The 14,193-nt window shown below is 32.5% G+C and overlaps 1 protein-coding gene across 1 annotated transcript in view; it reads left to right on the top strand.

The window, feature by feature from the left end:
* The window catches only part of LOC124540015 (anillin-like), a 66,357-nt gene that overhangs the window by 42,408 nt on the left and 9,756 nt on the right, over positions 1-14,193 (top strand). Inside the window, exons 8-10 of the mRNA XM_047117414.1 lie at positions 601-848; positions 5,730-5,958; positions 6,793-6,973. Of these exons, the coding sequence (XP_046973370.1) occupies positions 601-848; positions 5,730-5,958; positions 6,793-6,973 (658 nt within the window). The remainder of the gene's footprint in view (positions 1-600; positions 849-5,729; positions 5,959-6,792; positions 6,974-14,193) is intronic.

The following is a 14,193-nucleotide window of genomic DNA, read 5'->3' as shown; positions in this document are numbered from 1 at the left end:
GTTGCAGACACGAGGGATTAGGTTTATGTCACGCGTTCGTTGCATTGATAATATATACGAATGTATGAATGCAGTATCGATATATTTATTGATGTAAATCGGGTACGAATCTATGAATGCAGCCAGTACTATAATAATTATAGGTGTGTTTGGTCTTTGCCCAGTGCTTGGAAATATACAGTCTATTTATTTTACCTTACCTTCTTTAATCTGGATTTATTGGTTACGAGCCTTGAATTATTTATATGATATATTACTATGTTTTTATATTTAACAACAGCTGTCACGATATATAATATTGTATGTTGTCAACAGATGTCATATATAAAATCTAAGCGAATTAATTGATTGGCTTATAAATATCAATTAACTAATAAAATCAAAATATTCTATATATTTATCGTTTAAAAAATGTGTTTTCTAATATGAATATTTATATCTGTTATAGGGGTATTTAAAATTCGTAATGATATACTCACACTAGATAACATTCAAACGAGATACCTACACGATTACACTTAAAAAAAACCATTGGCACTAGACGGAGCTATCGAATACATAAACGTTGACCCCGTCCTAACAAGCTTTTTGCTCTTACAGATAAACCCGTTAAGACGCAAAAAACACCGACTAAATCTAACACGCCCGAGAGGAACTCCAGGGCGAATTCGAAGGATAGCTTAGCGGAAGACAACATCAGTCAAAGTTCCCTGGGTGGTGGTATCAAGGGGAAACTGGCGGCGCTTTTCAATAAGGAGCATACGATAAGCGAGACGACGATAAGTAATAAGTTCAAGCAAGAGAGAGACAGGGAGATGGAGATGTTACAGAACAGATTCCATTATAAGGTAAGGAGCGGGCTGGTTTTTTTTTTTTATTTAACTGCATTGAAATGTTTCTTAGATGTGTTTTTGTTAGGAGCGTTGATATATATGTTTATCTGAGGATTTTATTTATCTCAACTATCGGAATGCACAAACAACAGACTTTCTAGGTAGTTGGAAGTTAACTTAAGGCCAATATTTTAATTTGCATACTTGCTGATTCTCTCTGTTTTACTTGTATGGTATCTTAACTTAACAGCATCATATTTTATAGCTTTTGAAAAGATTTTGGAATTGAATTATAGACCAATATTGAAATCCTTTCTTTAGCTTTATATATACTTTTATCTATTATAAGATTAAACCTCGGATAAACAGATAGTCAAAAATTAAAGCAACTTTGAATTTGATGTACAGATTGCAGTATTGCCTTAAAAAGGCAGCTATTTAATCAAATACCGACATTTTAATTTTATTTATTTATACACATAGAAAAACATTTCCTAGTTTACGTTATACTAAAAAAAAGATGTAATAATATTTTACTAAAATAATACACTAGGAAGTAGATTCTCTTTACATTTTGACGTCTAATAAAAATAAATATTAAAAAAAAACAATGAATTCTTAAACTGCGCGTGTGTGTAGGTGCAATAGAATTTGAATGAGCATAATGTTAACGGCTAAAACTATTATCCTCATCACGCTGACATATATAATTATTTATAGTGATACTAGTTTTGTAATGTTGCTCCACGCGATTCGCTAACAGCTCAGCTACATTGTACTCGATTAATATACAATAGACTACCTTACTCTCAGGCTGTAGGGTAGGTACTTTATAATCCGACAATTTTGATAGTCCGACACTGCCCTACAAAACGTTTGTCCACTGTATCTTTATTTATTAAAGTAAAAAGAGTTAATTTGAAATTTCCCACTGCTTGGCTAAGGCCTCCTCTCCTATTAAGGAGAAGGCTTTCAACATATTCAGCCACGCTGTTCCAATGCGGGTTGGTGGAATGCACATATGGTAGAATTTCGATGAAATTAGACACATGCAGGTTTCCTCACGATGTTTGCCTTCACCGCCGAGCACAAGATGCATTATAAACACAAATATAGTGGTGCTTGCCTGGGTTCGAAATCATCGGTTAAGATGCACGCGTTCTAACCACTGGGCCATCTCGGCTCTTTATTTATTATTTACTTTAATTTTACATACAAAGTCCCGATAACAGTTGCCTTTCGTTCGAAACGTAATTTGTGCGCAAATATATAATGAATTTAATATAATAAATTACAAAATGAATTTTAAATCACTTGTTTATTTGGCTTTTATATTCAATTGGAGGGAATAGTCCATAAAAATTAAAATTTTACATTTTATCATTAGATTTATAATTATTCCGTACGCGAGCTCCTATTTACAAAACGAACGAGGACAAATCATAGATTATATGACTGTTGTATCGCCTTGATAAATATATTTTATCTGTATATATCAATAGGCAAAGTAATAATAGTTCAGTACTTTTTTCTTCTCTATCTGTATCAAGCATAGTTCTTTTTTCTTCGATGGCTTTACTGACGAGCTGTGCTGATTTTATTAATATTTAGCTGAACCTGCGGCTTTACCCGCGCGAAATTTATAAAATACAAACTGCCAACCCCGTTTTACACCTATAGGGTCGGAGATTCCTGAAAATTCATCATAATCATCATAATCATATCGGATAATCCCTTTAAGGGACCTACTTTCCAAATTTAAAGTTTGTAGGTGTACAGTTTATGAGATTTCGTGATTAATCAATGAATAGTATTTGGCTTGTCATCATTACATAGTATAAAACAGTAAAATAAAAGTTGCTTACCGTTGTCTGTATGTAGCCCTATGTATGCCTATTAGTATTGCACCCGTGCACAGCCGAGACGGGTCGCTAGTATATACAATATACATATACAGGGTTATTGATAATTCGACGTATATCCGTTGGGTGGTGATAGGGGTGACTCTTAACCCTCTTATGCATAATCCAAAAGTGAACCATTTTTGAGTTATCACGTTTTTTATGTACTCCTAACGGATATACGTCGAATTACCAATAACCCTGTATATAGATAACAAAAATATTAATAAAAAAATGAACAGAAGAAGGAAGCTAAATAAAAGACTTCGCAAGCTCTAGTTAAAACAATTGCATCAACATTTTTATTCTAAAGTAAAGTTCAAATGTGTCGTCCTCCATAAATACCCGACGCGCCCTTCCTAAAGTTATTCCGGTCGGTATTCCAGGATTTATTTGTTTTGTTAAGTGCACTTACTTTAACTCTTTGTGATCTACGACGCACGAGTTGTCTGGTTAGCGAGAGGTTTTGAATAAGATTTTGAAAGTATTAGAAATATTCAACTACAAAAGTTTATCCTGTATCTGAAGTTTTTCATAATCCGAACGGATTATATCAATCATCAATTTAATATTGGCACTTCTGTTTTTGCATATAACTTGCAAGTAAAACGTTTGGGACCATCGTTGGCCAAAAAGGATGTCACCAACTTTTTTTGTAAACCAATTTTAAATCCAACTTAAATACATAAGCCAATGATTTCCAATATTTGCTTTATTAGTTGATTTTATTTCATTTGGAATAGGAATCAGAGTTCAATAGCCCGAAAATCGGTATATTTTTAACCTTTTTATTGGTTTCGAAAAATACTTTTTTTGCTACTTTTTGATGGTTCTGCGTTGGATTCAGTATACTCCGATTACGATTGGTGTTTGTACATTGTTGAGTTTTTTACACGAAGCGTTACGTCGAGGCGTAGCGTTGAAGTCGGTTTTTATTACACAAGCTCGCCGTATCTAGACGCAGATAGACAGATTCGATTATTTGAAATTATATTATCTGAACTAACATTGCGGTCGTGTACTTAACGCTGGGTATGCAATAGAAGCCTGCTGGTTATACTCCGTTATTTGTGGTTTTAGTATTGTAGATTCAGGTCAGATATTAAGGGTGGGAATAATCATTGTGGTCGATTATTATAGTTGTACATCTTGTTTATATGTTGAGTTCTCTTATGTGTTGCATCTGTATATTTTTATCTCATAATCAAGTCAATATATGGTAGGTTGATACCCTTGAATATACCAAAGGCCTGTTCTCATAAGGAAAAGCTTTGGAGATTATATCACCGTGCTGTTTTAGTGTTGGACATATGTACTGGATTTGTATTTGCAGTTTACGCCGCAATGTTTTCTTCCACGGGCAATATGTCATAAGGCAAATTGTTAGGTTTGAACTTGCGTTATTCTGTTAAGGATTCTATATATCACTGATCTATCATTGCCAGTTCTTCTCGGTAGACTTTCCGAACCGACGGTAGTGTACATGCGTCTTAACTTCGAAACGTTTTTATAATTTGAATAAAGAATATTTTGTTTCGTTTTGAAAGCTTGTCGTATATACAATACTCTATCTATATTATATTTAATGATCTTCAAAGGGATTTATGCACCTATATTCAAAACCAATTAGAAGACATGATTGTATTGCTATCTCGTTCTTTAACGGTCTAGCTGATCCAAAATCACGACTCCTGTGGTCGTGCAGTTTATACATCGGTTTTCATGGGTTCGATTCCCGACCGAGTCGATGTTGAAAAAGTTCATTAGTTTTCTATATTGTCTTGGGTGATTGTGGTAACGCCGTTTCTTCTGATTTTCTATAGCACAAGTGTGTTATCCACTCACATTGGGATCAGAGTATTGTATGTGATGTTGGTGCAATATTTATTATTTATTAAATTATTGTCTTAAATCACTGTTAGATCTTGAGATTAGCGTCTACAAACAAATGCTTCATCTTCATAATAGTATGCGTTTAGTTACAAATGAACTGAACTCAAGTGAAAGCGGTCTACAATATATTTCGGCCAAACGTGATAATTTTTACACTTCATTATGTTTAAAGATACTTGCTTGAAAGTTTCCATTCGTTTTACGTGTATGGTGCTGTTAACAAGGGGAAATCTTTTTCATGGTGCATTGCGATGTTTTTTTTTGAATAAATATTATGTAAATTCAGGCGGTTTACTTTCTTTTATGTCAACAATTAGTTATGTATGAGAGGGTTGATAACTAAAACTAGATCGATTATCCGTTTTGAGTATACGGTAGACAGTTTGTATAAATCTGTGTATAGTAATTTTTAGTTAAAGAAATCGTTATGAACACACAACATTAAATTGAATTGAGACTCACAACTAAGAATTGCGATGATGTTTCTTAGATTTTCTTATATAATTTTATAAAGATTATAAATACGAGATTCAACTTTCCCGCCATTACGAGTATCTGCCAATGCAATATTCATGCTGGCAGATTAAAAATATAATAATGTAATGATTAATATTTTGTAATATACAGATAATAATTGTTTGTATTATATATTGAATATTAAGTATAACATTTGAATTGAGTAGATTATCCCGAGGGGTCGAAAGTCGACCTAAAACAATGGAAAACAATTTTGAAAATTTTAGACGTTTGTTATGTTTCTATGTTTTTTTTTTGTCATTGATAAGGCTAAAAACAAATCGCTTAAGCCATCAAACTAAAAAAAATTTTGTATAACAATATAATGCAGTGCTTATTTAACCTTCGGATAAAGTTAGCAAGGGCGAATATTTGTAAAGTAACCTCAACCAAAGTCTTATAATTATCATATCCTGTACAAGTTAGCTTGATCTCTTTGACAGACGGACTAGTGATGAGAAACAGAAAATATCTAGTAGTCCAAAAAATAACGTTTTAAAATACTCGTAACTGTGACGAGATGGTGCGGGTGTATAGAGTTGATAATCTATAGGAAAAAAAACTAATGTTTATTATTTACTTCCAGCCGAAATCACAGAAACCAGATAACAATGAATCCGACGACGATCAAAGCGAGCACGAATCGGAGAAGGCACCTCTGATGGGAAGCACCACGAGTCTGTCCCAAGCGAACAAGAAACCGGAGATCATAGCCAACGTGCCGAAGGCCACTTTGGAAACGAAACCGGAACCCAGGGACGACAAGGATATTGAGAGTGACAAGGTTGTAGGTTCGCAGCCCGTTAAACGTAGAAGTGAGTGAAAATGTATACAATACCTTTATAACGACCTGCATGAGTTACCATGTCGCTTTTATATTGTATAGGTTGGTGGTCGAGCATATGGGCCACCTGATGGTAAGTGGTCACCATCGCCCATAGACATTGAAGCTGTAAGAAATATTACAATTCCTTACATCGTCAATGTGCCATCAACCTTGGGAACTAAGATGTTATGTCCCTTGTGCCTGCAGTTACACTGGCTCACTCATCCTTCAGACCGGAACACAACAATACTGAGTACTGTTGTTTGGCGGTAGAATAACTGATGAGTGGGTGGTACCTACCCAGACGGGCTTGCACAAAGCCCTACCACCAAGTAATGATATAGTTTGGCGGACGCGCATATGGGCCACCTGATGGTAAGTGGTCACCATCGCCCATAGACAATGAAGCTGTAAGAAATATTACAATTCCTTACATCGTCAATGTGCCATCAACCTTGGGAACTAAGATGTTATGTCCCTTGTGCCTGTAGTTACACTGGGTCACTCACCCTTCAAAACGGAACACAATAATACTGAGTACTGTTAAAGAGATAAACTCCGTTCGACCTGTATCTTATTTTTTTCACTACAGTAAGTTTGACAAACACGTATATACACACATACGGGGCGTATTTCATATGAAACATTCTTAGTATATGTTCAAATTGTGTATGATAACATTGCATGACGTTTCCTAAAACGGTTTTTTTAATGTTATAATGGCAAGGTATTTGCCAAACGAGCCTCATTTTTCAAATCAATACCGATCGATCCGACCAATGAGCGACCAGAATATTAAAAAACGTATTTTATTTCATTTCAGGTTCGCAAGACTCCCCAGTGGTATTATCAGTATTGGAAGATGTTAAAAGGATAAAAGTGAATAATAATAAGGAAAATGGCGCTGTGGTGCACCAGCCGACCGGCTTATATCCACATCTGTCTGATATAGAGACGGACAATTCAAACACACAAGAGGAATACTCGGACTGTGGAGGATCGAGGTGTGGGCACTACGCTTTGGAATGCGTTTTTTTCTTTTTATGCATTTGAATTTGGCGCTACTATGTTTGGCCAAACATTGGGTTTGAATTTACCAAAAACTATTTCCACATTACCAACATTTGACAAACTTTTTGACAAATATTCATAGACTCGAAATACATTCGTAGCGCCTTCATTTTCAAATGTCTGGGAGATAATTATTTATGTTATTGTTTAGAATATATGTTATTTTCATTAACGATGTTAAATAATAATTGAAACCGTCAGGTTACCTCGCATAGATGTAGGTCTAGATGGCATTGAAAGGTACCTAGGTACATAGGATGCGGGCAACTTGTAACATTCGAGATAAAAATGGCTAGGTCGCATTGACACCATCTTAGGTGTCCGACTGACGAAGGTTATAGGATAATGGTTCTTATCTGTATGGATGAGAGTGTAAAATCGCTTGGGGGACGAGTTACGTGATATTGATCTGTAATATCAAAACTAACACGTATAGACTGAAGTCAATTTGCAATAAATATGTATTATTGAGTGCCTATTGAGATAAAGAATGATTTTATTGATAAATCTTTTTTTTACACATTTATGTGTTTAGAACTTTTTGATGAGACTTTGGACTCTATATTTCTTAATTTTAAAAAAAAAACAACTTACGTCACTTTAGGATAAATGTCAAAATCGTAAATCAACTACTTAAATATATACTTAAATGGATCTGATTTGATACTTATAGTTATTTCTATAAATTAATTCACTAGTAGTGTGAATGTTCCATAGAGAAATATTCCTGTCGACAATATTATAGTTAGAAACTAATCACATTTCGTCTACTATACAACATTATATACTTAATACATTTTAATGTAGATATAAATATACAAATCTTAATCGTTAAACAAATAGACTATGCTATTGCAAGATAATCAACTCTCAAAACTTATCAAATTGACTATAATTAGGAATATGTAGATATCAAGACTGGTAATGTTGCCTATATAGTTAGATTAGGTTAGAAATTTTGTAAATAATTTATATATTACTATAGTGCTTTACTTATGAAGTCTTCGCTGCGTTTTCACAAAAAAAAAATACTTTTATTGTACATGAACTCAACTCAAACGATTCATATTTATAAAGTAATATAACCAACCAATCTACTTATGAATTTAATGTAAGTAGTTTAGCGGGGGTCTAGTTAAACATGCCTTTATCTCTTTCTTTCATTGTGATTTTACATTGGAGAGAAGAAGACAGCATTGTTCGGATCACCTAAACAATATTAATGGTAAAATCATTCGCTACACCGAAACAATATTTACAGTTAAATCATCGACATGAAATATCAGATTCAAACAAAGAACTCGAGGCGAATAAAGGATTTATTCGATTTAAGTTTAAATTAACCTATTTTAAACATTTTCATCATCTTTGAATAATTGTATTACATTGTAATACACATGATGAGTGCCTCCCTTATGTACTTACAACAGTGATATCATTTCCTACAAATACAGACGCCCCCCCCCCCCCAATCAAATACTATGTGTATTTGATAGATTTGATATGAATTCAAATAAAACAATTTATGTATTATGGACCGATGCAGTAGCATACAACTTCATAATACTAATTTATCGACTGCAAATCTGCAAGTTAATGCGCTAAAGTATTTGATAGTACTAATTGCTGGTAACGTAATATAGTACACTGGTACTAAATTCTGGTTAACTATCTTTTTTTTTTCAAAGTAAATAAACTTAATGTACGAAAATAATAAAATATTCTGGAGTTTAAAGTATTACATATCGTAGATAGAAATTTTCTTTTAAATATACATCTTGCTAGACTTATTTCCAATTGTATGTTCAATATTTGTTTTTATAGCAGTTTGAGTTGACAGTTATTTGATAAATGAATACGATATAAAATAATTATAAACGGAAACAAATCAATTACGGATTTTATGTTCTATTTAGGTAGGTAATATTTTTAAACGAGCTCATCAAAGTCAGGTCGATGCATTAATAATACACAATAGTGTATAAATTCTTACGTTATTTTGAAAAAAGTACATGACGCCAGTAATTCTTATATTGTTGACGAATTAAAGTCTTTGTCATTTAACTTTTGCTTTTCTATTCCTGTAGGTAAAATTGTGTCGCGTTTTAGACTATGATTTATTAAAGCACCTTATTGTAACGTCAATACTATAAGATAATGTGGTCTTACTAACCTCAAACTTAGTAATTCGTCAATCTGGTGCTGACTTAAAATTGAAAATCCGTCATTTTTCTAAGATTTCAAACGGTTAAAAGGATAAGATGTTAAAAAATATGTTATCAAAGCAACATCAGTCATCTGCTAATAATGCTGCCCATGGGAAAATATATATCGATTCTTTTTGAGTGCCAATTAATAATTATCCAGTAGTTGCTTCATTTAGTTGTTTAAGACTAGTATGACAGGGTAAAAAGTATAACAAGAAAGAGAGTGTTCAGTAAGTAAGTTCGACGACAGTTATCGAAGCGATTGCGAACTTTACTTTTCCTTATTACGTCAATCCTTAGGATTCTTAGGAACACGTTATCATCAATCGATAATAGGCTATGTAATCTGTCTTGCTTTTTGTTCACCTGTAACGCTGATTATTGTGACGTCACCATCTCGTTAATAATGTAGCTCAACGTTAAAAAATTGCATGTTTCCTCAAATCAAATTTACTCTTTATGTAACACCAATAAAAACATACATAAGTCTCATTCAAGAAAGATGCAAAAGAGGTAACGTTATCTCTAAACAGATCTTAATATAAAATCGGGTTAAGATAGATCGTTTCTGAATATTGCTCATACTTTGTCATGCTAGTCTGAACTCAACCTTATTTTTTGTTACATTTTTATGTTAGTTTTTAGTTATAACAAAAAGTATCAATTTTCTATAAAGACAAAGGCTTACACGCGCAAATCACTCCGTGCTTACTCGCGCAAACCAGTTTACTCAGTTACGCTCGTATGCGTGACCATGTAAACGTTAGTTTGGACAAATAAATAATAAGAGGACTAAGTAATCGTTTCTCTTCCAACTATTTAAAGTCGTTTTTATTGGTGGAAATGTCTTAAGTCTTGTACCATCTAGCCATTCTATTGTACAACGTTTTCATGCGTCTTTGCGATGTGACTGCGCAAACCTGTTTGCTCAAGTAAACCTCTGCGCGTAATCAACATGCCTCATATTAATTTATAAATAACGTAGCATAATATAAATAGAATAAAACTTCTTTTTTTTCAGGTTTACATTTTAAGTTATTGTCTGTGATAATAGAAAGGTTTTTTATTGGATTTTGTAAGAATAAAAACTATTGAAATTGAATCAAGTATTTCATTTTCCATACATTAATGTATTTCTTTACAGGATTCTTGGTTTGCGAATGAGTTTTTACCATCAGATATGTTTTTATGCTGATATTACAAGTTACGGGTATAATAAGGTTTTTGTACTGATGTTGAGTTACCATTTGCCGGTTTTATCTGTTTCATTGTGCAAATCATATACATGAAGCATTAAGAATTGTAAATATATATCTATCTGCAACTTTCTTATTTATTTCAAAAGAATTAATTAAACTTGTCATCATCCTCCTGCCCTTTTCCCAATTTTATTTGGGGTCGGCGCAGCATGTCTTCTCCTTCCATACTTCTCTGTGAGACGTCATCTTACAAGTAACATTCTTTCTAACCATATCGTCTTTCACACAGTCCATCCATCGTTTTCTTGTTCTCTCTCTCTCAGGTTCCTCTACCTCTATATCCATCCACATTCATGCTCAAGGCCTTCCTCACAATATGTCCCTCATTCCTTCGCATTACATGCCCAAATTAATTTTACTATTACCAGCATGGACAATTAAACTTGTATCGTTGTTAATTCCAACCTCTAAATCTTTTATACTGAACTAGTTACTGTGAATAACATATAAATAATATGATATTTCTATTAATTCATCTGTAGATAGTTTGGGGAACTACTAATCTTCTATTATGGTCTTCAGCATGTGTTGTGAGTTTTGACAGGTGCCGATAGTGTATGGACCTGCAAATTTATCACCGATTACGTTTGCCTCTTAAGATTTATTTAAATACTTAACGTTTTTTCCCTTATACTATTAGTTCGATTAATGATTGCATCTCTGAATAGGTCTACACAAATTTATATATTCATCATCATCATAATTTGATGATTTGGTTAAACTCTTGAGCAGTTACATTAATTAAGTCTGTCAACGAGGATTTAACAGAAGGGTACTTTTAATAGCTGAAGACCAACGCGTACCAATAAACAATGTCTATAATAAACTCGATTGCTATTGATTTTTAATTGTTTTTTAAATAATCATTTTATGTTTAGGCCACTGGTCTGCCCTCCAACTTTGAAATCGTAGTAGTAACTTCTTAAATATATAAATACATGCACCTAACTGTGTGTATGATGTTTATTTTATTATAGCCCTCATAAACATAGACATAAGTGCTTAAATCGTTTAAAGTACACTTTACTAATTAAAATATTTTTATTTATCTATTTAGTGTAATGTATGAACTACTTGAATTATAATTACGTTAGTATGTATTATTTAATTATATGTAAGTTTATTAATTATATGACATTGAATTAAGTTAATCTGTAATATTTATTTAACATTTTTCAATTGTTTTATTTCTTTCTCACATTAAAAGAAAATATTCAGAGTATTACTTTGGATTTAAACAGGTGTAGGGAAATCTTCGCACCGGAGATTCTAAAGTCTTATTAGTAATCTATTGAGGTCTTTATTGTAGTACGTGTAAATTTTTTGAAGGGTACAAAGTTTTTTTGGAGAATTACGCAGTTGAAGCATAATATTTGCTTATGTGGTAAAAGGGTGCACAAACATAATATTAATAATATAATATGCTTTAGAAATACATTAAAATAATTATAATACACACTACCATGCGTCTGGCAAACATACATATTTAATGTTTAAACCGAAAATGACAATACATGTCATACCAAAGCAAAATCAATGACGCTTTTATCAGTGTCAAGCTACCTACGATTTCTTTGTCGACGTCGCTAGTTGAGTCCCATTTTTCCTATATTTCGAATCAATCTATACTTCTATCCTATTATTATAACAGTGAAAGTAACTCTTATCTGTTTGCCTATCTGTCGCCCTTCCACTACTAAAGCAATGAACCGAATTTGATGAAATTTGCTATGAATCAAACTTGAAGTCCAAGGAAGGACATAGGTTTTGCCTGACACATGATACGACGCCCTGAAATGTGAGCGAAGCCACGGCGGCAACTAGTATGCCAGATATTTTTTGTTAGCAATGAATAGTGATCGAATTAAAAAGAAAAAAATATATATTGACATGAAAAGTTAACATAGTCGCAAAACATCCAGTGGTCCCGCACTAGGCAAGCCTGTGTTGCGGGTACCAGCTACCGGTTACAATTTCAAGTTATTAACAGGAGCTCGGACTATATTCTACGATCCCATATCTAATTATATAATAATACAGCATATATATAAGAAATAGAAAAATATGTAATACCCAAAAAATAAAAACAATAATAGAAACAAAAATAAATATTATATCCGTATTATAATCCGTATAATTGAAAGAGAGCCCATATAGAATAATGTGCAAGCGTTATTGTACCAAGAATGGAGCTTGAATATACTCTTAGTTTGTAAACTAGTTTCAAGGTGCCAAAAAATGTTCAACCTCGTCGTATGTTATCGAATTTAACCATTCAAATACTTTTTGTTTTGCTTCGCGAATATTCAATTTTTTGATATCACATACACTGTGTTACTGAATTACGACTAATGTTCGAGACACGTATAGGAGATTACTTTTCTTAAACCAAAACTATATCTATAGCTGTTTTTACTGGTACTTATAAATAATACTATATAATACGACGAAAAATAATTAACATCACACTGAGAACATTAGGCTGTAGAGCTAGATTTCTAAACTTGTTCGTATTATAACATTTACAAATAAAATATAAATAAAGAACATTTTTGTACGGTAAAACTAAAATAAATTCTTTTTACACCTATAAAAAACTATGAATAAAAAATCAAATTAACGGTATTTACAAGTAGTCTTTATATAACAAGCTAACAAAAAGACAAATGGTAAACGCAACTTCTGTTTGTATATTATAGTAATGATCTTTAAATATCCTACTGCTAGACTAAGACTGTCCTTACTGTCTTTGAGATTCACAACTTACTCCACCACACTGCTAACCACTACTGACCGTAGATACAGACCATTTGGAATTGGCGCCCTGTTTACCTATTAAGATGATTTTCGTGATTGCCAAGAATGAAAGAATATACTTGGACTCGAACCCGTAGTCTTTGATTCGAATACACTTCTATGCTCAATTCGTTGACAATAGGCTATTTGACAATGCGAAAAATAAATTGTGAATTATTGTAATCAGTGTATATTACGAGTTTAAAAATGGTTATTTACTAACGAAACTTGAAAATAATACTTAATTTATTCAAAAATCAATAAATAAAAATGCATATTTTCAAACGTTTATCACGTGACACAAAACGCTCCTGATTGGCCAGGCTTATGATGAAGTCACTTTTTTGTAAACCTTGCTTTTCTACTATTTGCACCACAGATTAAAATACAGGAAAGTGACGTCACCGACCCCATTGCAGCGCCATATTGTCCAAGTAGCGTTTTCGCGGGCTATTTAAATATGGAATATTTAATATGATATTTTTCGATAAATATGTGCTAGAAATAAAAACATCAACTTTTACTGGGTTCCTTAACCTCTACTAAATAATGTAAAATGGATTTTAAAAACAAGTCAAATAGCCTATTACGTCTTATGTATAATATTATATTTGTATATTAAAAATACTTCAAGTATGTATATAACATCCTGTACTTGTTTAATTCCAAAAAACTACTTAATTTATTTATAACGTTCTATATAATATTAACGTGAAATAGAACAAAAAATAAAAGATGATTACAATAACAACTTAACGCCGGTACAGAAATATACACTTAAATAATAATTGTTTTTATATTACATTCTCAAAGTGTAACTTTTTTTTCAAGACTAGTTACCCGTCCCTACCTTGTATGTAATCAAAATTATAAACGAATATTATGAATGAA

This window comes from Vanessa cardui, chromosome 24, assembly GCF_905220365.1.
Source record: "Vanessa cardui chromosome 24, ilVanCard2.1, whole genome shotgun sequence".
In the NCBI taxonomy this organism is placed as follows: domain Eukaryota; kingdom Metazoa; phylum Arthropoda; class Insecta; order Lepidoptera; family Nymphalidae; genus Vanessa; species Vanessa cardui.
The sequence above is the reverse complement of the archived record's forward strand: the minus strand, read 5'-3'. Positions and strand labels throughout refer to the sequence as shown.